This window comes from Desmodus rotundus, chromosome 6 (assembly GCF_022682495.2).
Source record: "Desmodus rotundus isolate HL8 chromosome 6, HLdesRot8A.1, whole genome shotgun sequence".
Classification (NCBI taxonomy): domain Eukaryota; kingdom Metazoa; phylum Chordata; class Mammalia; order Chiroptera; family Phyllostomidae; genus Desmodus; species Desmodus rotundus.
In genome coordinates this window covers 140,193,775-140,219,508 of record NC_071392.1, presented here as the reverse complement: position 1 = coordinate 140,219,508, position 25,734 = coordinate 140,193,775, and the positions used below count along the sequence as shown (strand labels likewise).

At 51.9% G+C, this 25,734-nt stretch overlaps 2 protein-coding genes across 9 annotated transcripts in view; both read right to left on the bottom strand.

Moving 5' to 3' along the window:
• The window catches only part of MYOZ3 (myozenin 3), a 373,398-nt gene extending 355,154 nt beyond the window's left edge, over positions 1-18,244 (bottom strand). Inside the window, exons 1-6 of one of the 3 annotated variants that reach the window (XR_011651372.1) lie at positions 17,253-18,242; positions 15,602-15,663; positions 11,309-11,463; positions 10,082-10,217; positions 9,475-9,637; positions 1,806-6,341 (exon numbers count right to left, since the gene is read on the bottom strand). Coding sequence is in view for 2 of the 3 variants with exons in the window: in XM_053927217.1 (XP_053783192.1) it covers positions 6,173-6,341; positions 9,475-9,637; positions 10,082-10,217; positions 11,309-11,463; positions 15,602-15,662 (684 nt within the window). In the remaining variant the exon portion in view is untranslated. Of the gene's footprint in view, positions 1-1,793; positions 6,342-9,474; positions 9,638-10,081; positions 10,218-11,308; positions 11,464-15,601; positions 15,664-17,252 lie in introns of those variants that run through there. The other 2 variants (XM_053927217.1, XM_045185158.3) reach the window with 2 other exon arrangements.
• A 1,159-nt stretch (positions 18,245-19,403) lies between these two features.
• SYNPO (synaptopodin) overlaps positions 19,404-25,734 on the bottom strand; it is a 62,963-nt gene continuing 56,632 nt past the window's right edge. For 3 of the 6 annotated variants that reach the window (XM_053926585.2, XM_053926587.2, XM_053926586.2), the window contains one exon: positions 19,404-21,849. In XM_053926585.2, coding sequence (XP_053782560.1) covers positions 21,178-21,849 — 672 coding nt within the window. In that variant the 3' untranslated portion in view covers positions 19,404-21,177. The remainder of the gene's footprint in view (positions 21,850-25,734) is intronic. The other 3 variants (XM_053926589.2, XM_053926588.2, XM_053926590.2) reach the window with 1 other exon arrangement.

The window sequence follows — 25,734 nt, the reverse complement described above, 5'->3', positions numbered from 1 at the left end:
GAGTTTTAGCCAATTTGTGAATAAGATGTGAAGCAATAGTGTTTGAATAATTGCCAAACTTGAATACACACGCCCACACAAATGTATGACTACCCAGTTGCATATTCTTGCCTTTTTGGGAAGGAAGAGACTCTAAATTTTTGACACTCCTTGTTTTTGAGAAGCATAAGCCTGTGTACATTGAAGTACAGAATAGATGCTCAGTCTTTCTTGAGTAAATCAGCGCTATGAGGAATTAGATACCTATTCGCACAAACACATAGCTGCTTACCAGACTCCGTTTCCTTCTCTTCTAGGGCACAGGGCTGGGGGTGCCTTTGCCGTTCCCAGACCAGGTCTGTAAGAACATCTCACCCAGCCCTGTGAGCTTTTCCCCCATCTAGCTACGTGGGCAGGACTATCTCGGAAGATGACAGTCACATAACCGGAGGACCCTAGGCTCCTCCCTCACTGCCTTGGTGGGGCTCGTGATAGGAGGGCTTTTGTCATAGTAAGCCATTGAGACCTGGGAGTGGTTCTGTTAATGCAGCTACGGTTACTCTAATAACAGAGATAGTCAAATCTGATCACAAAAGAAAAAGAAGAAAAAACTTTTGTTTATACTGAGTAATGATTTAAACAGACTCTGAAGCCAGATTACCTGAGTTTGAATCCTCACTGAAGCACCTCCCAGCTGTGTGACCTCGGGCATGTCACTTAACCTCTGTCTGGTCCATGATGCCTACCTCCTAACCCTTCTCCCTTCCCTACCTGTAGTAGTTTGAGCTGCTCCTTTGCGGAGAGGCTCAGAAGGAATAGCAGCGTAACAACTAAAGCGAGGCAGCGCCTGCCTGTGGGGTGAAACATACAATATGACAGATTTTTGGAAGCCTAGTTACAGTGAGACAATGTAACTCAAAATAAGTGGAGGTAAAAGAGGAGGAGTGTAAAGTGACCTCTGCCCCCAGGTCTCTGGCTTCATCACTTGGTTAAGGGCGTGTCTTTCAGGTTTCTTTGGAAAGGCACTGCTTTCCCTCCCTCTGCTCTGTTGTTTGGAGGTGGACAAGCCCAGTCTATAATCTGCAGGAGGGACATTACACTCCATCTCCTGAAGGAGTGGGGGGAGATTGGTCTCTTCCCCCGGTATGGAGTCATTTATTTATATCACTAGGGATTCGTGCATATTTACCCTTTGGGTTACGATCTCTTCTGTGAGTTGCCTTTTCACTCTCTTGACAGTGTCCTTTGATACACAAAAGTTTTTGTGTTTATTTTTTTAAATGTCTCATGTAGTTGAAAATAATGAGCATTCTCTAATTTGATGGTGCAGGATTCTACATTTTCATTTTATTGTTCAAATTTTCTATATCCTTATTATTTGTTTGATAACTGATCAATAATTGAAAAAAATTATTAAATTTTTCACTGTGATTATGGGTTTATCGTTATGTAAGTATCCTTGTCCAGTAATGCTTTTTGTCCGGAAGGCTCACTTTGTCTGCTATTAATATGACTGGAACACATTTTCTTTTTAAAAAATTTATTTTTCAATTCTAGTTGATGTATATTAGTTCCAGGTGTACAGCGTGGTGATTAGACATTTATACACCTTATGAAGTGCCCACCCCGATCAGTCCAGTACCCGTCTAGTACCCACACGTAGTTATTGCAATATTAGTTCTTTAAAGACTTTATTTATTCTTAGAGAAAGAGGAAGGGATGGAAAAAGAGAAGGAGAGAAAGATGTGTGAGACCGATTGGTTGCCTCTCACACACTCCCAATTGGAGACCTGACCTGCAACCCAGTTCCTGACTGGGAATCGAACCTGTGACCTTCCAGTTCACAGGCCGGCACTCAATCCACTGAGCCACACCAGCCAGGGTATTACAATATTATTGACTATATATTATCTGTGCTGTATTTCATGTCCCCACAAATATCTCTATAACTGGCAATTTGTACTTCTAAATTCCTTTCACCCTTTTTGCCCGTCCCTCCAACCCCCCTCTCATCTGGTGACCAGTAGTTTTTTCTCTGTATCTATGAGTTTGTTTCCCTTTTGCTTGTTCATTTATGTTGTTTTTAAGATTCTACACACAAGTGAAATCATATGTTTTTTCTCTTTCTCTGTGTGACTTATTTCACTTAGCAAAATACCTTTTAGGTCAGTCTACCCCTATTGTCAAAAATGGCAAGATTTCATTCCTTTTTATGACTGAATAACATTCTGCCACAGATACGTACCACCTCTTTGATGATTTGTCTGTTGACGGACACTTAGGTTGCCTCCATATCTGACTATTGTAAATGCTGCCGCAATGAACACAAAGGTGCATATATCTTTTTGCGTTAGTGTTTTCAATTTCTTTAGATATATACCCAGAAGTGGAATTGCTGGGTCACATGGTAGTTCTGTTTTTGATCTTTTAAGGCACTTCCATACTGTTTTCCATGGTGTTTGCATCCATGTATAACCCCACCAACAGTGCCAGAGCGTAGAACACATTTCTTTGGGACGGCATTTGACTGGTGTGCCCTTTCCCCTTCCTTATTGTGCTTCTGTGCTCTCGCTGTAGCAGCGCTGCTTGTGGACAGCATGGCGCTGGGGCTACCTTTGATCCCGCCTGCGTGTCTCTGTCTTGAACCTGGTGAGTCCTGTCCATCTGTATTTATTGGGGTGACTGACGCAGTTGAATGGATTTCTGCCACTTCATTTTATGTGCCTTTGCTTCTTTTTCATCCTTTCTGTTGTCTGTGGAATTGATTTCTCTGCTCATCATTGCTTCTTAGATTCTGTACTTTCTTTCTGTACTTTCCTTCCCAGAACATGTTCTTTTGTAGTTCTTGCAGGGGTGAGCGGGAAACAATACTTATTTGTCCGAAAATTATTTTGCTCCCACTGCTTGAAGATGTATTTTTTTCACTGTTGCTGTTATTCTAAGTGTTGTTCTTTTGTAGGTAATCTAACTTTTTTATCTGGGTGCCTTGGACACTTCTCTGCGACTTTGGAGCTCTGGGATTTTAGTACAGTGTGTCTGAAGGATTTAATGTGTCCTTCTCACGACAGGGTGAGGACTATGCAAATTTCCATCCTTCGCCACGTCTGGAAACCCCCCCAGCCATTTGTAAACTCCTTCTGGAGCTCCGATGAGTGGTGTCGGGCATTTTTATTTTATTGTACATGTCCTTTACCTTCTGTCACAGTTTCCACCTCTTTACTTCTCTGTGGTGCATTGTGGGTACTTTCAGTGCACAAATTCTTCAGGTACATCTAATGTCATTTTTAGTTCACTAATCCTCTCTTCACATACATCCAATCTGCTGTTACTCTATTAACTTTTTTTAAAAGGAAGGCTTGTTTTGGTAAAATATCACATATGTACAGGAAAAGTGTATAAAATCCAAAGTTATAACTATATTAAATATTTCCAAGTGAATGTCTGTGTAACAATTATCCAGGTCCAGAAAGAGAAAGCTCCCAGACTTCCTAGGAGCACCGCTGCCCCCTCACACGCACCCACATTTCCTTCTGCCCAGCGACCACCGTCCCGACTTCGTGAAACACGCCCTTGCGTCAGCAAGCACAGACACGGGACCTGCCTGCCTCCGCCTCCCGCTTTGCTCCTGAGATGCCTGGGCATCGCTGCCCGTGACCGCAGTTCACCCATGTTCATGGCTGCCGTGTCTGAGGCTGGGTTTCCTGTGTTTGGGCTGTTCTCGGTGCCTTTCCTTTCCATGTCACTATACAATTTCATTTACATAAAAAACAAAACAGGAAAAAGTAGAGAGTTTTATACGAAGAGTCTTTGGGCCCCTGAATTACATGAAAGGTGAATGACCCGCTTTTTCAGGATCCAAATTTTACTTACTGTTGAATAAAGCAGCAAAATACCGAATAATACATTTAGTATGATCCCATGAAAACATATCTTTGCACTTATGCAGCTATACACATACACATATTTATCTATTCAAATAACCCTAGAATTCTAGAAGGACCGAGCTGTTGCCCGTGGTCACCTCTGGTAGGTGGGGTGGGGCAGGGTGCAGGTGGGTGGGAAGGCCAGTGTCGCAGGGGAGGAGCTACGTGGGCAGATACCTTCACGTTTTACTTCTTCCTTTGTTTGCTTATTTATATATTTTCCAATAAGAATTCTTTTTTTTTCTAAACAAGTATCAGTGAAAGTCATACTGTCTGAAGAAGAAGGAGGCTTCGCTTTGGGCTGTGGCAGGCCCCCCACCATGCTGTCCTCTGCTGTGCCCTGGTGGCTGCCATCACCCTCGGGGCCCCGCAGAGCTGACACGAGGCCGTCCCACTCCTCTCTTGTATGTTTCAGACACTTCCACAGCTGGTTTTCAGTTCATGGAAACAAGACTGTAAACAGCAGTCAGTGCCCACATTCAAGATGACATGCCGATTGCAAGCAGTTCTAAGAGTCGGGCTGTTGGCCCCTGGGTCTGTGTGGGGCACCGGGGACATCCGGAGCAAAAGGAAAATGTGCCGCTGTTCCATGTGCCCCGGGGAACCAGATGGATTCCTGACCTCCTCGTCTCCCCAGGAGAGGGGGTTGGGGAAGAGGCAGCGAGAAGCGAGGTGGACAGGTAATTCCTGGGCAAAGGGGCCCTGCAGTGATCAGGGGCTTCCCTTCCAGCTTCAGCGTCATTGACCTCCAGCCACATCCTAGCAGCCTGCTTCTCAGGTTGCGCCCACTGCCAGAGCCTCTTTGCCAGTTAAGAGCAGTAGCTGCGAGAGGGTAATAATAATCTAGTGCTTACTATGTAGATGTCCATTGCTGTGCTCGCAACAACCCCGTACAGGGGCCTCTGTCCTTGTCCTCATCTGAAGGGTGGAAACAGCAGCCCACAAGTGAGAAGCGGCTGGCAGCGGCAATGAGAGCCATCCCGCCTGGTCTGACACCCCGGGCCTCACTCTGAACCTCTATACTCTAAGGCAGGCACCATTAGGAGGTGACACCAGAGTGAGTGGGCATGGCTTGGCCACCCTGTGCAGTGGAAAGTGACAGCCACTGGAACAGGACAGTTTCCGTTTGGGCTCTGGCCCTGGGCAAGCCCCTTTCCCCTTTTGAGCCTGGATATTCTCATCTGTAAAATGGGGCAATACTTCTCTTTTCGGGTTGGACTGAAAATCAGAAATCGGATAGGTAGAGAACCTACTACCAGCCCCAGCGCTGAGGCACCCAATAAAAAGCAGCCACCCTCATCATCCTCATCGTCAGTCAGACGAAGACATTCTTTTCTCTCCTCTTCCTAGTGAGCCACCCCCAGTGGAAACTAGGACAAGATCTCCCCCGCCTGCTCAGAGTGGGGAGCAGGAGGTGGGAAGAAAGGATCTTTATAAGTGCCCCACTTTGCACCTGTCCTGTAAGGTGCCCAGGGAGGTGCCCCTTCTTTCCATCTCCATGGCCACCTCCCTAGTCCAGGCTTTGCTCCTGGAAGGTTCCTGGCTTCCTGCCTTACTCCCTTGCAATCTGTGCCCACAGAGCAACCATGGGGACCCCTCACTCCCCAGCTCAAGAACCTCCCCCACTTTCTGAGTGCCGCCCACCCCAACCTGGCCTTCTGAGGAGTCACCACCTCCTCTAACTGCCCTCTCCCTTCTCCAGAACACCCTGCACCTACAACAAGTTGGCACCTCCCCGGCACGTGCCACGCTGGTCCACTGGCCGGGAATGCGCCCCCTACACACTCTTCCCCTGATGGACTCTTACTCCCCCTCCGAGGTCCTGCTCCAATCCTCTGGGACATTCGCACCCGGGGTTAGAGACCCTCCTCTGCCTCACTGCACCGCGCTCCTCAGGTGCCCATCTGCAGGCTCCAGGGAAAAGCACGGTAATTTAGTGCTTTACTAATCTGTCTTCCCTACTATCTGTTCCTGCTCTAGGTTGGGGTCTGGGCCCCTCTGCATGGGGCTGTCACAGGGTCTGGCATATAGTAGGTACTTAGTAAATGTTTAGAACATGAACAGATAAAGACCAGTTGCATCTCAGGAAAAGGAAAAACTGTCTAAACCCCACATTTGGGGACTACTGAGCTTTTCGACCTTTGAGGCCATTTGCAATAGGTGTTGTGTGTGAAGCCCCTTTTGAAACTGTGAAGTGCTGTCCGCGAATCTCAGCTCTGGGTGTTCTCCAAACTCCGAGACCAGGGTGTTGAAGCTTCTGGTCTCTGGGGCTACAGATCCTCGGACTCTGGGAGGTTGCGGACCCAGCCCTGGGCCACTCTGTTGAAGTTGGGTCTGAGGCGGAGGAGTTCCAAGCCACTGGTGAGCTCCGGGATGAAGGGGGTGCCTGCCCTGGACATGGTCTCCCCCGCCAGGGGTCCTCCAAAGGGCATGGGGGTCCTGGGGAGAGAAGAGCAGCAGGAGAAGTGGGCTGGGAGAGGCAGCACACTGATAGGGGGGTAACCAGGTGGGGACCCTCCCTGCCTCTCTCCAGGCCTCAGTTTACCCTTTTGTACAGCAAAGTTGTGTAGGAAACCAGGCCTCTCCAGCTCTGCCCCTATTTGGGATGTGTTGTTACTTAGAAATAGCAGTGACATTTTCAGAATTTGAATTGGCTTGTCCTAAGCAAAACTCTAGGCTTCCATAAGTAAGCTCCCGGAGACAGCAGAGTTAGGATTGGTTTTTTTCCTTTGTCTTGTCCTCTCCCCCGAGAACGACATGGCACCAACTGCAGAGGAAAGGGTGAATGAGAAAGAGCCGTGCAAACCCCGGGAGTGCGGATCACAGCGGCCCTGCACTGCTGACCCTTAAGGCAGGTGAAAAGAAATAATTCGACAACGGGGCAGATTCTCACTCATGCGCTGCTCCTGTGGGGTGCGGGTGAGGGGGCACAGTGGCGCGGCTCCCTTGGAGGACAATTTAGCAGGAACCTTCAAACCTGCAAATGTGCAGATTCTGTCGACCAGCAACTCCCCGTGCGAGTGCACAGCTTTGGGAGACGCGTGCACGCGTGCACAGGGAAGCAGACAGGGGCCGTGACGAGCCAGAGACGGCCCACTCGCTGTCCACGGGTAGGGGATGGGCGGGACAATGTAGTACAGTCACACGCCAAATACTACACAGCGGCTTAGAGACAATGAAAAGACCTACAGGTACTAAGTAGAGTTACAAAGTACAGTGTTGAGTGAAAAACGCAAGCAAATTACAAAAAGGAACGGAAAATATTAACACGCACACGCACACACAAAACAGCGCTACGCCCTGTGACGTGGTTGTCAGCGGCTGTGCCACGAGATGTAGAACATGCACTTCCCGAGGAGTCAGGGCACTGACCTCTTTCCCTTAGGACGTCAAATAAAAAGTGACAACAGCCAACACGACAATAGCCATCTGGCGTGAATGTATCAAAATTATACCAATTTTTTTGTCAGATCAGCAAAAAAAATTTTTTTTGGTATAGCACAGAATTTTAGCAATGAGCTCATGGTTCCAGGAGATGGACGAGGTTGGAAGTTGCTGCCCTGAGGGTAGGTAGGTGCCCCCGGAAAGTGTCTGGGAGCCGGCCTGGCAACAGCAGGGCCTCTGAGAAGGGGGCGGGGACGGGGACGGGGACTGGGAACCCATCTTCATTTGTACTTGCAAAGTTTGTTTGTTTTTTTTAAGAGACTGTAAGTATTTAAAACTACTTTTTAATTTTAAGAAAAAGAAAAAGCATTGCACATAGGATGTTTTCCCCATAGCCTGGGACCAATGGGAAGGGCAGGGTGCTTGCCGCTGGGGTAGAAAAGCAAGCCTGGGGACAGAACCTGGGCTCCAGCCAGGACATGGTTTCTGTCTGGACCACCCCAGCTGTGGCAGCTACAGCCAGGCCCCGTGGGGACAGGCTGGGAAGTTTTTAAGCCTCACAGTTGGGCGCTTGACTGGGAGCCCAGAACCCTGGCTCCTGAGCTCAGCTTGGCCACCAACATTGCTGTTTCTCCTCACTCTGCCTCAGCTGGCCCTTCTGCCCCAGAAGGGTCTGGGTTCAGGGGTCCCTGAGACCCGCCTTCTGTTGGTGAGAATGTGCCTCAGGCTGTCACAGGAGGTGTCAGATGGATGGGGCTGCAACCTGAGCAGGCCAGCCTGGAAGCTGGCTGTCAGGGCTGAATGTCTGCTGAGGGTTTTAAATAGCTGGGCGTGCAGGGTCTGCGGGCCCCAGGAGGTGAGAGAGCACAGTCTGGGCTGGCAGGAAACCCCAGAACATCTGCCAGTGGCTAGTGGCTCCCACAGTGCCGGGGGCTGGGAGGGGGGGTGCAACTCTTTCCATCAGGGCCCTCCTTGGCTTTGAGGGCAGTCACATCCCGCCCCCCAGCAGTCTCTTCTCAAAGCCCCTCACCCCCAGTTCCTGCAGCCCTCCCTCAGAGGCCCACTCTCCAGGCCCAGCCAGGCCCCACCCCACCCACAGCCTTTGTGAGGGAGGCGGTCTGCACACGTGGTCTGAGCAGGTGTCGGGAGGGCTGGACCATGGCCTGGTCTCCACGGACCCTCCACACTCACATGCTCCGCAGTGAGGGCATGTTTTAGGAATCGCGTCAGACTGAGGAGGCCAATCGTAACTGAAATCCATGCCCCAGCCCACGGCCTTCCTCCAGTGCCGAGTTCCTATCTTGACTGCTATGATTTGTTTTGGGAGCTCTCAGGGAAAAATGTTAAATATGTCCCTTTGTTCCCCACTAGCTTTTCCAGCTAGCATTTCAACCTGTAAACAATAATAATAGTAGCCACTATTGTTTATTGAGAGCTTATTACTTGCCAGAAACTTTGCCTAAGGCTTCTCACACCATCCTCACCACGATCTTGTGAAGTCGATACTGTGGTAGTCTCATTTCACAGATGAGGAAATGGAGGCTCAGAGAGGTTGAGTCACTTTCCCAAGGTCACACAGTCAGGTGAGGAGCCTGAATTTAAGCCCACATCCAGGCCCCATGCTCTAAACAGCACAAACCACTCCTCTGTGGCCCTCACTCCCCGCTTTGGGGCAGCCTCCAGGCCGCTTCCCAGATCACCGATGAAAATGAGGAAACGGCTGAGCTACCTAGGACTGGCGAGATCTGGGGCCCCCATCAGGGACGGATGCGCACCTGGATGTGCATCAAAGAGGTGGCACGCAGCAGTGGCGGAGGACAAGAAACCAGGCTCTGAGGTCAGGCAGTCAGACTCAGGCCCCAGCCCTGTCCTGCGTCCTTGCTTTGGGATGTAGGGCAGGTTACTGATATTCCTGAGCAGGTCTCTTCACAGGCAGAATAGGAAAAACTGTAGCACCTGCCCCACACATGGAACGGGATGTGTGGCCCATTCCCTGTGCATTTATTGAGCACCTCCTCTGTGCTGAGGCAAGAGTCCTAGTAACTTCTAGCAAGAGCTCAATAAACGTTTATGACGCTCAGCTACAGCCTGGCCTGTCGCAAGTGCTCAGGAAATGCAGCCCCTGGTGTGGCTGCGCCTGGCGCCCGCACCCCCCTGCGCTCTCTCCAAGCTGCCCACCCCGCCTTACTTGTTGAAATTTCGATACTCCGCAGGGCTGGGGGTGTGACTTCGGCCATCTCTTTGGTAATCCCGGTAGCTGACAAACTCCTGCCACGGGCAGCGGTAGCCCTTGGGGATGACTGTGTGGTTGAACTTCTCTGGCGGGACACTCTTGAGTGGCTCAGCATAGCCTGGAGGTGGAGCAGGGCACGTGGCTTCCTTTCTTCCTAGGACCCTACTCCCTCCACCCACCCGGCGGATGCGTTTGGGGGAGGGAAGACTGAAGCTGGGAAAGCCGGGGCGGGGGGGGGGGAGGATGTGACGCCCAAAGTCGATCCAGTGAAGGGTACCCTTCCCCACCCCTGGAAACAAGGATTGGAGCAGAGGAATCGCGAGCTGGGGTGCAGATCCCAGTTTCGACTGGGATCCGAACTCGAACTCGCTGTGTGCCCTGGGGCGCGGTGCTGCTCCTCACTGGTCTGGTGTTGGGTCCGTGGCGGATGTGTGTTTGGGAAGGGGGTGGACTAGCCGCTCTCTGGGCTCTCTTCTCGCCCTGCTGTGGAGCACGCCCACGTTCTGGACATCCCTCCCCACCTCCTCCATCGATTCTGGTCCCGGACCCGGAGGCCACTCACCTGGTGCCAGGGCACTGGGGCTAGGGGCGCGCTCCACCCGGGAAGCTGCAGGCTGGGCGTCCTCGGGGTCCCCAGGCGAGGCCGGGAATATGTGGAGCTCGGAGCGGTAGTTCTGCTCCTCCGGGCCGTTGGCAACCTGGGCACAGGGTGGGCGCTGAGAGGCGGCGGACAACGGGCCTTGGAGTCGCCAGGCCCCATCCCCAGGTTCCCCCCGCTGTGGGTCCCCCTCTATGCTCACCACCTTCCCCTGCTGCTCTCTTCCTGTCACCGTCCCCTTGGCGCTTCCAGCCACCGTCTAGGCAGGCTGGGTAGCAAATAAAGCCTCAGGGAAGCCAGCTTGGCAAGGGGCCAGGGATCACCCTCCACTGAACAAAGGGGGGCACATGATCTTAGCACCCGCCTCCTGGGGTTTTGGGGGTGTGAGTTAATAGTGCAGAGCCCTAAACCCCGTGCCTGGGCAGAGTGATGCTCTATATATGGCAGTCGCTATTATAATATTAACTCTGGGCCGATAACCTCCCCGAACCTGTTTCCTTCTCTGTAAAATGCAGATGATGATGCTAATAATGTCGCTTGTTGAGTAGAAAAGGAGCTTATAACATGTGAAGTGATTAGCTAGCAGTGTCTGAGGCACATAGCAAAGGTAGGCATTTTGTCATCTTTATTATTCTGCCATATGACTCCTTCTCAGTGGCTGCTGTCTCACCCAGAAACTGGGTAGAGCAGGGCTGAACATCGGAAGTGCCTGAAACCACCTGCTGCCGTTCTGAAGCCCGAGGATAAACCATCCTTTGCCTCCTTTCTCCAGCAGCCGACTCTTCCACAGCCTTTTCCTCCTTCCAGTGGCAAGGAGAGAGAAAGGCATCCTGTGTTTTCCATCTTAGATCCAGTCTGATCTAAATCTTGCTTGCTGCACATTCAGCCCAGAGCACAGGACTGTTCGTCAGCACTGTTTGTAGGAGCCAGGGTCCCCTCGCTCCACAGCTCCTCCTGCCCGCTCCACTCTATGTTTTGTATCTGGATCGAGGTGCCTGAGGAGGTGACAGTTTCCTGGGGTCACACAGCAAGGCGGGGTACCAGTCTGCGGGGAACGTCACAGCCTCCCCTACCTGGAGCCTGAGGGACTCCCCAGGGGCCAGAGGTCCTCACCTGGCTCACCGTTTGGATTGAGGCAAACCACTGGCCTCCTCTGGGCCCCAGTTGCCCTGTGAGTACAGTGGAACTTACCGGCCGCTGACTGGCCGCAAACTCAAAGGTGAATTTCTGCACACGGCGCTGCCTCTTCTGGAAGAGGAGGGATCCCCGGTTGTTGCGCAGCGACAGCTCCTCCATCATTAAGTCCTGGGGCACGCTCAGCTTCTTGCCCAAGTCCAGCAAAGGCTCTGTGGGGGAGGCCAGAGGGAGCTCTTACTGCCTAACACTCAGGTCACTGGGAGCCACCTCTGAGGGGACCTCCTCACAGCACTGTCCTCTGTGTATGAGAATCACAGCTTCTCCCTGCACTGGCCAGCACCGAGTGTCATCGTTCAGGGGACTCTGCCCACCTGGGGGGCAGAAATGCTGACACCTCAGAGTTTAATTTGCATGTTTGGCACTCTGAAATTGAGTGCCGTTTCTCGGGCTCAGTGGCCAGCTTGCATTTCTTTATTCCATGGATATCCTGGCCAGCTCTTTGCCCACAGAGGTGAAGGCAGTGCGAAATGGTCAGATCCTAGACACCTTTTAAAGGTGAGCCATGGGTTGGGGTGTGAGAGAGCGGTGGAGGATGCTGGCAGGCTTTCTGTCCTGAACCACTGGAAGGACGGAGCAGCCACCCCCCCTGGAGATGGGGAGGGTCTGGAGGAGGAGAAAGTGTGGGAGAGCCAGGAGTCCAGTCTTACATGTGTTCCTTTAACTTTGAAATAACCCTTTACTATTATGAAACATTGTATATGTTATTGAAGAAAGTTAGAAAATACAGATATAAGAGAAAGAAAAATACCGTTTTTATACCACTCAGAGATTGCCACTATTAACATCTTAGTATATATCCTTCATATATGAGATTTTAACCAAAATGAAACCATAGCCTCCATGCTTTGTAACCTCTTTAATTAACTAAAGATCTCCGCCTTTCCAGAGTGAACCAATTTTTTTTTTCTATAATGCTTACTCCATATTTAAAGCCCCCTGATTTTCTCCAAAATTGGGTATGCGTCCAAGTGGAGAGTCTCGTGTTCCTGGGAGAAGGCTGACCTGAGGTAAAGATGGGGGCATGGGGAGCTACCGGTGGTATTTGTTGTGTTGTTTCCAGTGAAGAGCATCGCGTTTCTTTCTTTTCTTACAGTCAGGACTGTAGCGGGTTTACACCCTGGGCCTCCAACATTTACACTGAAAAGGTGAGACGCCAGACCTGGGGGCCGAGCAGGAGCACCCAGTGAGGCAGAAGGAAATCTGGGATGTGGTGTCCTGGCAACCAAATGATGAAAGTGTTTTGGGGGAGGTGGGTGACGCATGGAATCACAAGCTGCTGATGTGTGGAGTAAGATGCGGACTAAATTGATCTTGATCTTTGCTAACGTGTGGTTACTCTTGGTGATCTTCACAAAAGCAGTTGCTGGGGAGTGTTTGGGTGTAAAAGGCTTATTGGAAAGAGTTCCAGCGAAAATGGACAGAGCAGCACCACGAGGAAGCAATGAGCCACCTCTAGGAGGTGGCACCTTCTCCAGGGCAACTGGCCTGGCTTGTTCACAGGAGTGAATGACGTGGGAGAATAAGTGAGGGTTGTTTTAGATTAAAGGGGACTTAAGAGACTTAGCAACCAAATAAAAACAGTGGCCCTTGTTTGGATCTTCACTATAACAAAGGAGAAAATTGGAGAAGGCTGACTATGAGTCCAGTTATTAGGCAATATTCAATCAATATTGCCAATTTTGTCCTTCCGTGTGCTACTATCTCTGTGGCATGTGGGTTAATGTCCTTTTTATGATTTTGATGGACTCAGAAGTATTCGGAGCATGAAATGACATGCAATTTTGGATTTGCTTTGGATTCCAGAAATGAAAGGAGGGCCATGGGGATTTGCACACTGTACTTTATGTGTGTTTGGAGGTCCCCTTGATAAGGTATCAAAAAGAGAGGAAGAGAGGAGGGGAAGAAAGTGGAGACAGCTGCTCTGAGGGGCTGTGCTCCATGCCATGTGCTCTATGTGGCCATGGCTGACGGCGGGTGTGGAGTCAAGAGGGATATTTGTTTGTTTGTGTGTTTCTTTTTAAAGAGGGAAAAATAACAGCATGTTTGTGAGCTGACGGGAAAACTTAACAGTGCAATGGACAGACAGGAGTTCTTGAGCTGGGGAGAGGGAAGGGAGGGTGTCTGGTGCCCACCTAGAAGGGCTGGCTTCAGACAGGGGCAAGGAGGGTACGTCTGCTACATCGGGAAGGAAAACTGAGAATGTGGACCCAGGGACAAGCAAGTGGACAGACGTGGAGGAGGCAGCCTGCAGACATTCCCTTTTGGTGACTGGACTTTCCTCAGTGAAAGAAGAAGGAAGGTCATTTGCTGAGAATGAAGATGGAGGAGGAGATACTGGAGGCTTGAGGAGAGCGCTGTGACGGGGGGGGGGGGGGGGGGGGGGGGGGGCGGGGACCGGGTCAGAGAGATGAACGTGGTCACCAGGCAGCCCTGAGGCCATTCAGGGGCCGAGCCTCAGTCCATTCAAGGCTGGACTCCTACACAGTCTTTTCAAAAAGGAGGTTAAGGGTTTTTTTCATTCTTTCAGCAAAATTAGAGAGAGCACCTTCTACATGTTGAGGGCAGAAATAAATATATTGTAGATGCAAAGGGGGGAAAGTAAGTTTCAGAAGAATTGGTATTCTAAGGTCCCACTCATATATTTTATTTTATTTATTTTTTAGAAGTAATTTCTTTTTTTTAAAGATTTTATTTATTAATTTTTAGACAGAGGGGAAGGGAGGGAGAAAGAGAAGGAGAGAAACATCAATGTGTGGTTGCCTTTCAGGCGCCCCCACCAGGGACCTGGCCTGCAACCCAGGCATGTGCCCTGACTGGGAATCAAACCAGAGAGAGGCCCTTTGGTTCGCAGGCCTGCACTCAGTCCACTGAGCCACACCAGCCCGGGCCCACTCATATATTTAAAAAAATAAATATATGCTCATGCATGCATTGAAAAACCTGCAGGGAGATATACCTAGTATTCGCAGTGATGGCTTATGGGATATAGGAAGGGGGAGGGCTGGAAATTGCACTGTTTTTTCTTTTTTTTAACAAGAAAATGTATTGCACATGTAAAAATATAAAAGACTATACATAACAATAATGGTGTGTTTATTATTATTCTTCTATAATGGGTATCTTTTGGTAGCAAAACCATGCGTTTTTTTCTCTTTCTACTTTTCTTTTTTTTTTCTTTTTATTTTTTTATCTACTTTTCTTTAGTTTCAAAATTGTCTTTAATTATTACGCTAGCCATAGTCGATGGTTTACATATTTCCAGTCTGGCATAAATGATGCATGTCGATATTTGGGGGTCTGATGAATTACTTGGGCCCAAGAAGAGGGAATGCGGGGCCCGATTCTTCTAGTTAGAGCGTCAGCACTTCACGAAGCCTGTGCGTTTCAGCACATGACATCATGGAATAAGAAAAGGAGACTTGACTCCAACAAAAGGAGGCAAGAACATACAAAATAGGTTAAAAGGATGACTCACATATGAAGCCGTTCAACATGATTAAGTGCTTCTTGGGAGGCCAGACCTAGCAGCGGTCTTGGGTGAGGGCTGATCAGAGCTCGGTTCACGGCCCCCAGCACCCACCTCCTCAACCCCCCCCCCCCCAGCAGAAGCACCTGGGCACTTGTCTGAAAGGAGACCGGATGGCTCCCTCCCTAGGGCCACTGAGTCAGAATCCCCGGGGTGGACGCTGCAAATCCGCATTTTAAGCAGCTCCATGTCACTAGGATTCACACGAAAGTTTAAGAGGCCTGACTTAGTTGAATTTGGTTTTAAAATACTTGAAATGCTCTAAAGTAGGCCAAATAAACAGACTTTAAAATTATGACAAGAGCTCTGGAAGAGGTCTTATAAAGTTGATAAACATGTATTTTAGGTGATTTATTCATTGCCTGAGTTGGCTTTTCAATGAAATGGTTTGAGTTTGGTTGGGTAGCCTGCTCTCGCCACCCTGCCCCACTCTCCTTCACCCCTTGTCCCCTGTCACAGGGGCCCCATGGGGCACACAGTTTCAATAAGCAAGGACAAGCGTGTGGGGAGCTTGGGGCTCCAGTTAAGGCTGGATCTGGGACCAGAGCCTGCAGAACTCTGTTTGGGACTGAGATAAAGACTTAGCTGGGGCCAGGCCTGGTCTAGGGCCCAGGCGGCAGATTTCCCAGGCACTCCCTCGGGGCTGACCTGGAACTCACACCTGTTTTTGTAGGCCTGGGGCCAGCAGGCCTGAGTGGCTGCAATCTGGGACCAAGGAAGGATGGGGTCTGAGGAATGCACAAGGGCTGGGTCCACCTTACCTGGTCCAGCTTGGTCGCTCATGGCAGCCATCACTGGCTCCTTCTGCTCCTTGGGGATCATCCTGTAGATGAGACGATCCATAACTGGGCCAGGCCGCCTCCATTGCCCTCCCAGACCTCCTCCAAGTTCCTGGCCCATCCATCTCCAGCCCACCCCAAAGCCTCCGGCAAGGGCTGTCTGAGCTGGAAGGGCCTTTGGGGCCTCTCTGCAGAGGAGGAGGCTGAGGTCCAGGGAGGGTGGGGGAGATGCTCAATCTTTCATGCACTAAAGAAACACTCTCTCTTCAGGGGTAATAAATAGCTGGGATGCTAAGGGTGGGGAAGGTGGGGGTCTCCACCTGTTTTCTTCTGCTGACTCAGGGGAGCTCTGATCAGTGGCTAAAAGAGGTGGGAGGGGGGACACAGGGTCTGGGTGGGTAGGCTGTGGTGACATGGTGGTCTGCAAGGCTGGCCCTTCCCCACTGTCCCGAGGACTTGTCCCCAAGGCTTGAGGGCACAGGCTGATCGAAGGAAACTGAGAAAACCACCACCCCTTTCCTCTGCTCAGAGCTAACTTTCATGATGCTCTCTTTCATTTTAATGTTATTTTTATTTTTAAATTGTAGTTGACATACAATATTATAGAGTGATTGGGCATTTATATAACTTATGAAGTGATCACCCCAGTAAGTCTAGCACCCCATGGTGCTCTCTTCTTCTTCACCCCTCTCTTTCTCCTCCTCCATGTCCCCATTTGTGTCTCCTGGCACTTTCCAGGAAATTTACAAGTAAAATGAGGCCTGGAGTCCCCCCAGGCCCCTGCAGGCCCCAGGTCCAGATCCCCTAACTTGTCCCCAAAAGAGAAGACAGAGCCTGTGAGCTCCCTGAATGAGTATGGACCCCTGTGCCCGTCTGCTTTGCTTCCAGGTTTATTCCGTGTTCCTTCCTTTAGAAAAACAACCGGCCTCCATCTGGTCCCCCGACACCCGCTCCCAGCCCCCATCAGTGGGCACTGAGCTGGGTGACCCGGAATCTAATCAGTGACCCGGAATCTAATCAGTGACCCTGACTCCCTCTGTAATTGTTGGGAGCAAGTTGCTTTCCAGCTCTGTGACTCAGTTCCCCTCTCTGTAACATAGGGAGTTGGGCTAGATCATGAGGAGCCATGGATGGGCTTCGAGAACATCCACAAGCCCCCTAAAACTGCATGCAAACATGAGCGTTCTGTATGAGTTTGGGGTGAAGATCACAAGATGATCGAGAATGCTCCAACCGTGACCACTGAGGACTCCGCAGTCCACACATCTGTTTCTCGATAACCCCCCGCCACACACACACACACACAGAAATTCACAGACACTCAGAAGGGCCCCTCGTTTTCCAGGCTGGGACCCTGCTTCCCTCTACTACCTAAAGATCTTGGAGTCCTAAGCAGAGCCATTACCTATTCCCACCTCAAATCCTAGCCACCTCTACCCCATTTAACCTAGAGTAACCTAGGGCTTAGATCCCCTCCTGCCCCAGCTCAAGATTCAGGTTTCTACGAGGCCCCACGCTCTCCAGACCCTCTGCAGGGCTTTTCCTCCACTTGGACAAAAAGGAGCTCTGTGAATTGGCTCATCCCCTCCACCGACTCCCCCCAACTCTTCAAGTTCCCCTCAGATTCTGGTACCTGAGAGGTGAGACCACAGTGGGCAGAGAGAGTGTGAGACCCTCAAGATTAACACCTCTGTCTGGAAGCTGCGAGTCGAGTGGTCGGTGTTCCTACTGCGGTCAGGCGGTCAGTGAGCAGAGCGTGCCCTGCAGTCAGCTCCAGCCTCAGCTGACGAGAATCCTTCCCGCCTCGTCGTGGCTCACAGCCTTATTTCGGGCTGCAACAGGATCCAGGGACAGATGCTAAAAGCACCAGGCCCCAGGGAAGACAGGTGCCGCAGCAGTAGGCCCTTGCCGACAGAAGGGTTTGGACGCACGTGTACACACACACGTTCATATGCACACGCCAAAGTCACCTGGAAATGCTGAGAGTCTCCAGTCGCTTGAGCTTGCTAATTGTATCCTTAGTGCCTAGAAAGGGGCCTGATAGGATCACCATAGATATTTGTTGGATGGATGGATGGATGGATGGATGGATGGATGGATGGACGGACGGATGGATGAATTGTCCTTCAATATCTTTGTTTGACTTACTTATTCTTTCTTTCCTGCCTTCACTTCTTCCTTCTTCTTTCCCTCCTTCCTTCTCTCCCTTCCTCCACCTTCTCACATTCTCTGATCCTCTCTCTCTGGACTGAAAATAAATGAGGCAGGACTCTGTGCTGAACTCAGCCGGCCCAGTCAGGCCCGTAAATAAGCCTTTGAAATGCATCATGGGAAATGCTCAGGGAGCATCCAAGGGAGGGTGCCATCAGCTTGGCCTGGGGGTGGGGAAGGCTTCCCAGAGGAGGAGACATTTGAGCTGGGTCTTGAAGGCTGAGTGGGAGTTAACTGGGCAGAGAGAGGACACAGGAATTGCAAGCAAAGGCCAAGTCACGTACAAGGATGGTAGGGGGTCGGCAAGTAGAACCAGAACTGGGAGGTGGGGGAGTGCTGAGAGATGAGGCCAGGCAGGTGGGCAGGGGCCAGATCACAGCAAGCTTTTCAAAAGGCAAGTGTGCTTTATAAAGAGCCGTTGAAGACTTTAAAGTGGTGACATGGAGTGGTCAGGCTGGCACTTTTCCAAAGAAGTCTCTGGCTGCCATATGGAAAGTGGGGGTGAGGGAGCCAGACGGGAGGCAGGACTTCACTGTGGTCAGAGGAGGGATGGGGGTTGCTGGAGGGGGCAATAATGGGGGCATCTGGAGGAGGAGAGGGACTTGCGGGGTACTGGGGGACCCCTGGGTCCTGGTGAGAGACTGAGCACTGAGGTGAGGAAGTGGCCAGTCCAGGGTCTGGCTTAGGCAACTAAGGAAGGTAACAGGAGAGGAGCAGATTAGGGTTGGGGGTGGGGCAGCTACTGAATCCATTTGGGATGAATTTATTTTGAGGTGTCTGGGGACCAAGATCAGGAGGTAGGGGGATACTGTGTTCAGGGAAGGTTCCAGCTAAAGATAAAGAGGGAGAGGTGTACCAACCACTGCCATGGAAGGCGGGACCAGCAGAGCTGCCCTGGGTCCAGGGCGGGGAGCATCTGCACCTGTGTGACAGGGCGCTGTGCAACGGCATATATGTCTGACAGCTTCTTAGGAAGAAGCCTGGACGCTGCTGTGGATGGCCTGGGCTTGGCTTCCTGCCACTCAGATTCCTCTGCCCAGCCTCTGCAGGGCCTGAGCTTCCGACAGGAAGGTGAGAAATGTTCTCAGGGCAGGCGTGGCCTTGCCTGGGAGTGAGGTCACAATCCCCTTCTCGGGGTGAAGGATGTCCCCATCAGGAGAGGAACAATCCAGTGGTCGGGCTCACTAGGATTGTCTGGACTTGGACATGATCTCCTCCTGCCTGGAGCCCTGACCTGCCATGAGGAAGCAGCCCCAGAGCCCTGGGTCCTGCCCTAGCTTGGGCCTGCACGCTCTAGTGACAGTGCCCTGTGGTCAGAGCCTGGGCCATACCACCCGGACACATCACCTAGCCCGGCTCACTCATTACACAAATAGGGAAGCTGAGGCCTGGAGAAGGAGTGGGCTAACACCAGGGCACCCGGCCAGTAGACAACAGGACCAGGACTTCACCTCAGTGACTTCTTCTATGGCCTGGAGTTTTTCCATCGTTCCCTTTCTCTCCTCATGGTTGCTCCTTCCCAAGCTCCCATCCCATGTGTGTTACACATTGTCATCCCTCCAGAGTCCCAGGGACTGTCCCATGGTTGGGGAGAAGGGAAGGGCTTTAGACACAGCTGAAATTGACCCAGGAGGCAGAAGGATGCAGGAAGCATTTATTTAGGGCCAGAGCTGAATTCTATAGGAGGCAAGAGACAGGACACAGGCAATCTCTAGTGGGTTAGAGGAGAGGACCGGGGGAGAAGGCAGTGAAATGAGGGCACAGCGAGGCAGAACTGCAGCTTTCTAAGGCTGCCTCCTGCTGACTCTCTGGGGATATGCAGGTAGAAGTAGATATTCTATGCCACCGCATCAGCCAGTGGCCTCAGTGTCTCTTCTCTGAAACAGGTCTTAGCTTGTCTTCCATGCTACAAGGCACCCTGAAGCACGTGAGGACTTTGGTAAATGTGGCCACTCATCGTTGCCCAAGCTGGAGCACCCGCTCATCTTCCCACCAACAGGGCCTTTGTTCCCAATCCCTAGACCCTTCTTTATTCCAAGCACCCCACCCACATCCTGTCCCCCAGCTTCTCCTAGTCTCACATAGGGGTTCCAGATCTAACAAGTAATTTTGGGTTAGGGTAAGTCTATCCCTAACCCCACATCACACTCTCTCCTTCATCTTTAGCAACATCCTAGATTCCTACACACCTTTGATCCTCAACCAATTCCAATAACCCTCCCCCACCTGCACCCCTGCACTTAATATCCTCAAAAAGATATTCTGAACCTCTAGAGGGCACCACCAGCCAACTCTGGAAACCGTTGAACCACTGCCTCTCTCCCTTCCTAATACCATAGAATGCGTTTCAGGACTGGAAGAGCCCTCAGAGGTCATCTGAGCCAAACCATTTTCTACTAGAAGCTCCTCTATGCATCCTGGCCACTGCTTGCATCCCTACTATAACAAGGACCTCTTTGCCTCCCTCTTTCCACGCAGGCAACCTCAAACTCAGGGCCATCAGGTAAAGCAGAAAGCTCCATGTCCCACTGAAAGGGCTACCATGAAAGGGCCCAGAAGGGATAGATGGGTTGGAAGCACCTAGAGCATTCCTGGAGGCTCAAGTCCTGGGCCTGGGGGCAATCATTGCCTCTTCTCTGGCTGCAGATAAGATGCCCATGGGCAGTCTGAGCTGGGGTGGAAAAAAGCATAGAGAGGGATGTGGGAGGAGGAATCTTCCCGCCTCTTCTCTGCGGAGGAACCGGGCACCTTGAGCTGGCCTAGAAGACCTCTCTAAAGGTCACCATGGTAAAAATAGAGCTTGTCTGGGCAGGGATGGAAAACAGCTGCTACTGCCTGGGACTTGGAGCCAGGAAGGCGGACGGTCAGGCCGGGACCTGGGTGGAGAATTTAGGACTAGGATCTTTTGAACACACCCCTCATTTGCCAGACTCCAGAGAACAGAGCCAGGGAGGGAGGGAAGAGTATGGAACCCTGGGATGCAGCAAGTCCAGGGGTTCATGTATACAACACCCTGTCTTCTCCAAGGCGTGTGTGTGTATTGATGGGAGGGGGCATTTAGAGGTTTGGAGATTGCTTTGGCCAAACTCCCATTAAGTAGGTGGGAAAGCTGAGAGTCAGAGGAAGGGTCTTGCCCAGGTTCACACAAGGGCCGAATGATAGAGTTGGGGCTCTGTCAGTACCCCACCCTCAAGCCCAGAGCTCTCCTTCCTGACCCCTTATTTCTAGGGCTGTCCAAACAGGCCACACCCCTTGGGGACAAGGTGCTGAAGTATCCCAAGTTTGAGGACTCTTCTTTCCGTCTCGGCCCTCCCGGGGTGGAGGATGCATTGGGGGCGGGGGAGGTTTTAGGTGGTGCAGGAGGCCTCGGCGGGGAGGCTGCCACGCTTGAGCCTCAGGCTCCCGTTCCAACCGCGGGGACAGATGTTGTAGCCGAGGATGCCGGGCGACTTCGCCCCGGAGTCCTCCGAGTCGAGGGACACGTCCGAATCTGTGGGTGAGCGGCGATAGGGGAAGGGCCTGGACTGTGCGGGCAGCGGGCTGCGGGGGCTGGCACAGGACGAGAGCCCAGCCAGCAGCGGGCCCCGCTGGATCGGGGCGAACGTAGCCCCAGGCGTGGTGGCCGGGCCCAGGCGGGCAGGCTGCGGCGACCGCATGCGCGGTGGCGGCGGCGGGGGCGGCGGCGCCCTGGGCGGGGAAAAGGGCCGCAGGCTCTCGGCGCCCGCCGGCCGCGGGGAGGCGCTCTTGCGCCGGGCCGCGTTGATTATGTTTCGCGCCAGGAGAGCCTGCAGCTGGCGGCTGGGGGGCCGCACCTCGGTCTCAGGTCGTTGCGGGGATACCGAGCGCTCGCTCCACGAAGGGGACATGGGTGGCGGCGGAGGCAGTGGCGGGGGGCTGCTCATGCTGCTCCCGCGGCCGGGCTCCCACGGCCGCGGGCTCACCCAGCCGTCCAGACTGCTGGGGGGCCGGGAAGTGCCCGGCGTCCAGGGCGGGGAGGTGGGCAGGCTCTCGCGGCGTTCCTGTGGAGAGAGCAGAGACGGTGGGAGCAAGCGTTAGTGTTGGGATCCTCCACACCGGGATTTCGGAAGGAATCGAGTTTGGTTTGTCCATTGTACAGTCAAGGAAGCCAGCGATCAAAGCCGGGTAGTGACTGCAATAAAACGTAGGTGTCCCCACTCTCGCTCCAGATGCTTGAAAAAGCCCATGCTGCCTGCTCTTGAGCTTAACAGGGAGGTAGGTGACTGGTGGTTAAGAACTCTCGCTTTGGAGACAGACCCCTGTACTTTCTGAATGAACTTGGGCAAGTTGCTTCAACAGCAGAAGCAACCGGAAGCCTCTGGACTTCATTTTCCGCCTCTGTAAAATAGGGTCTAATATCAGCACGTACCATGTAGGGTTGTTGTGAGAATTAAATGAGATAACTAATGTAAAAGACTACCGCATGTGTTAGAAGATTCCCCGGAAGAAAGTGCTCACTAGATGTTAGCTGCCATAAATACTGGAAGGGTTCACATGAAACTAACCAAAGTGGTTCGTTAGGAAATGGGGTGAACCGGGCAAGGTGTAGAGCCACAGGGGTGGGAATGGGGCTTTTAATGCATTATTTTTTTAATGTAAGTTTAGGTTTTTGAATCACATGGATGTATTATCCATTCAAAAAATTTAAACAAAAACATTGATCATTTTTTTTTAAGATTGGACTTAAGACGAAGGCCCTCCCAGTCCCCATCCCATTGCCATGGTCGCCTTCTAATTCTTCCTTGGATGCCTTGAATGGGGAGTAAGTTCCCACTGACAGATGGAAATGCAAAAGGAAGTTGGGCCATTCCTCCCTAGGCAGTATGTTCCCCTCATGGGACTTCTTGCCGGCATGGCGGAGAGCAGGGGGAGGGGAGTGTGGAGGTCTTTGAGGTTGTAAAGCACTGCTCTGCTCTATGGGATCATATTTGTTTCCTACCTACTTAGGGGCTTTCCAGTCCCCAAGGCTCAGTCTCATACTTCCTCTCGCATTAGATCCTCACAACAGACTGACTGGGGAGGTAGCTGGATTATCGCGCCCGCTTTACAATGGTGAAGATGAAGTTCAAAGGTGTAAATAACTATCCTGTATGTTCTGCCCACCAGGAAATGTGTGTGTGTGTGTGTGTGTGTGTGTGTGTGTGTGTGTGTGTGTGGCTACTTACTGCTTGAAGGATATATCACACTTAATTTGAACTGGTATGAAAGGGCAGGGCGTGGGATCCATGCCCAGCATGTATCTGCTAGACCATCCAACTGTTCACCCAATCAGATTCCAGCAAGAAACCAGTCCACTCAGCCTTCAGTCCAGTCCAAATTCACCACCAGTCATCCCTCAGAGTCCAGAACTAGCCAGTCCAGTGCCTCCCACCCAATCAAAACCTAGAACCATTCATAACCATTCTCTAATCCAATCTGTAGTCACAGCCAAGCCATTCAGCCTCTCATTCAGAATCTAATTTCTCCCAATCAAAAGGGAGCAATAGACAAAGCATATGTTTTTTCCAAGGTAGCAGCTGCTAGATGAACAGACTTAGAATTTGAGCCCATGAACCTGAAGAGAAATGTTGTACAGGAGTTTTTCATGGGATGGTGATGCTGGAGTGACCTGACCCCAATCATCAAGTAGGAAAGTTCAAGCTCCATATGGGATCCACCCCTTGTACTCCCAAGTTCATAGTTGTGTATACATGAGCCAGAGACACCAGGAGATGCTCTATCTGAATGACATCTCAGGAAGCTTGCGGTCAGCCCAGCTGAGGGAAGTGGGGTCAAGAGTTCATGGTCAAAGCCCATCAACAGCAACCTGGGCTCTTCAGCTGGAAGAGTAGGCTGAGGCAGGGGGAGCTGTGTGAACTGTTGGAAATCTCTAAGGGTTTGTTGTCTCTGCCTTTGGTGGCCATGAGGGGAAGGCTAAGGCCAGCAGGTGGAAGGAGTAACAGGACTGACTGCTCCATCCTGGATTGGAATGCTGGGGGCAGTGGTGAGTGGCTCCTCATCACTCGGAGGTGGGCCAGAGCCTGACCTCATCGGACCTGCCATGACTGGATACTGACTCTGTGTGTGGTGGGGGGGAGGGGTTGCGGGGAGGGTGCACAAGACAGAAAGGCTGTGGGAAATCAGAGCTGTTCATTTTCTGGCACAGATCTCAATGCACCAGTATACACCAGAACTCCTGTGAAACACACACAGGTGAAAATTCTGATAGTAAGCCCACTTAACCCAGCACCAGCCCCAAAGAGGGCACATGTGTGGGGCGAAGGCACCAGGAGAGCAGAGTCAGACAGGAGCTGGTAAAGACCAGACAGAGCGAGCTCCCACACTGCCTCCTGTAGTCCTTTCATTGCATGGAAGGGGAAACTGAGGCCCTGAGGCTGTCTAGGGTCACACAAGGAGTCAAGGGCAGATCTGGGACTAGAACCTAGTTCTGACTCTTGATGGCAGTTTGTTCCTCTCTGCCTGGGGCAGAGACTCAGTGTTCCCCGGAGGCAGGCGGTGACGAGTGTGGGAAGTGGCCAGATTTAGATAGCAGGGAGAGGAGGAGGGACCTCAGGGAACCCGAGAGTTCGTGCTCCGGCTAAAGGCACGTAAATTCCACTTTTAAAGAACTCATCACCCCCGAACTGTAAGAGGTTGTGGGTTTTCCCCATGTTCTATGGCCTTTTTGGTGAAACTCTGAAGGAGAAAGCAGAAGAATGTGTTTTCCACGGGGTTCTGGTTTCCAGGGAAGAGAGAGGGCACCTCACTTCCAAGCCAGCACACATCTGCACCCACGGGTGATCCAGACACACAGCAGACGCAGGCAGTACGGGAGACACACCACGCATCCACACACAGTAACGGAGCTGCCCAGTCCCACTTCCCAGGCCAGAATCAGGGAGGAGGGAGGAAGCCCTCACCACAGCCAGCGAGCACGGAAGAAAGAAAGAAGCAAGGCAGATTTGAGGCAGAGTGTATTGAGAACAGGAGAGAAAACAAAGTTGGGGGAAGAGCTCGGCCTGCCTGGCCGCAGGTGCTGCAGGATGGAAGGTGGGCTCTTCCACACTGGCCCTTGGGAGTCGAAGAGAGCAGGGGTCTAGGGGCAGGGACTTCACTCCGTCCTGGGAGGTGCTGGCATGAAGTTGCTGAGCTCACTCATGACTCCCTCCTAAATGCCCCCGCATTCCGGGCAGAATGAACTCACTGGGAAGGCACCCCCTGTTCCCATGGAGATGAGCTCAGGAAAACTGCAGGCTCAGCCCAGCATGGGCACCGCCTCCACCACCCCTCTCCCCACTGGGGAGCCCAGAAATAGGGCTGGGAAATAGAAAGTGGGTGGTGCTCAGGCCCCAGCCTTCGGGAGCTTTCATCTGAATTCTGCCTCTTGCGTCTATATTCTCTCAGCCCCCACAAAGCCTGGTTTGGGGGGCCGCAGCACATCAAAGCTGTCAGAGGTGGGGAGGCTCTCAGACTACCTGGCTCAACACCCTCAGTGCACTATGAATCTGAAGGGACACATGGCATCACTCTCTTACATCCCAGCCTTTTCCTCAAAACCTGAAGGTCTCCTCGTCCCATTGCATTGAGCAGCTGTGCTCCCGCCCCAGCCCTTGCCACGCTCCTGCCCCCAGGCAATCCTGCACCTGCGCCGTCCCAGCCAAGGCTTCCAGGCTTCGGATCCCCTGGCTCCTCCGGCCACACCCTACCCAGAACACCCTAGTGGACACCTAATCTCCATCTGTCCTATGGCAACTGCCCCTGTCCTTCCCCTCTCTTCCCAGGGGACTTATCACTTACAAGGCCTTTCTCCAGAAGCACCAGCCTATCCTCTCAATCCTCACAGATGGTCACAGCCAGTAGGGACCCCATTGTATAAATGAGAAAACAGGCCCAGAAAGGGAACGTGA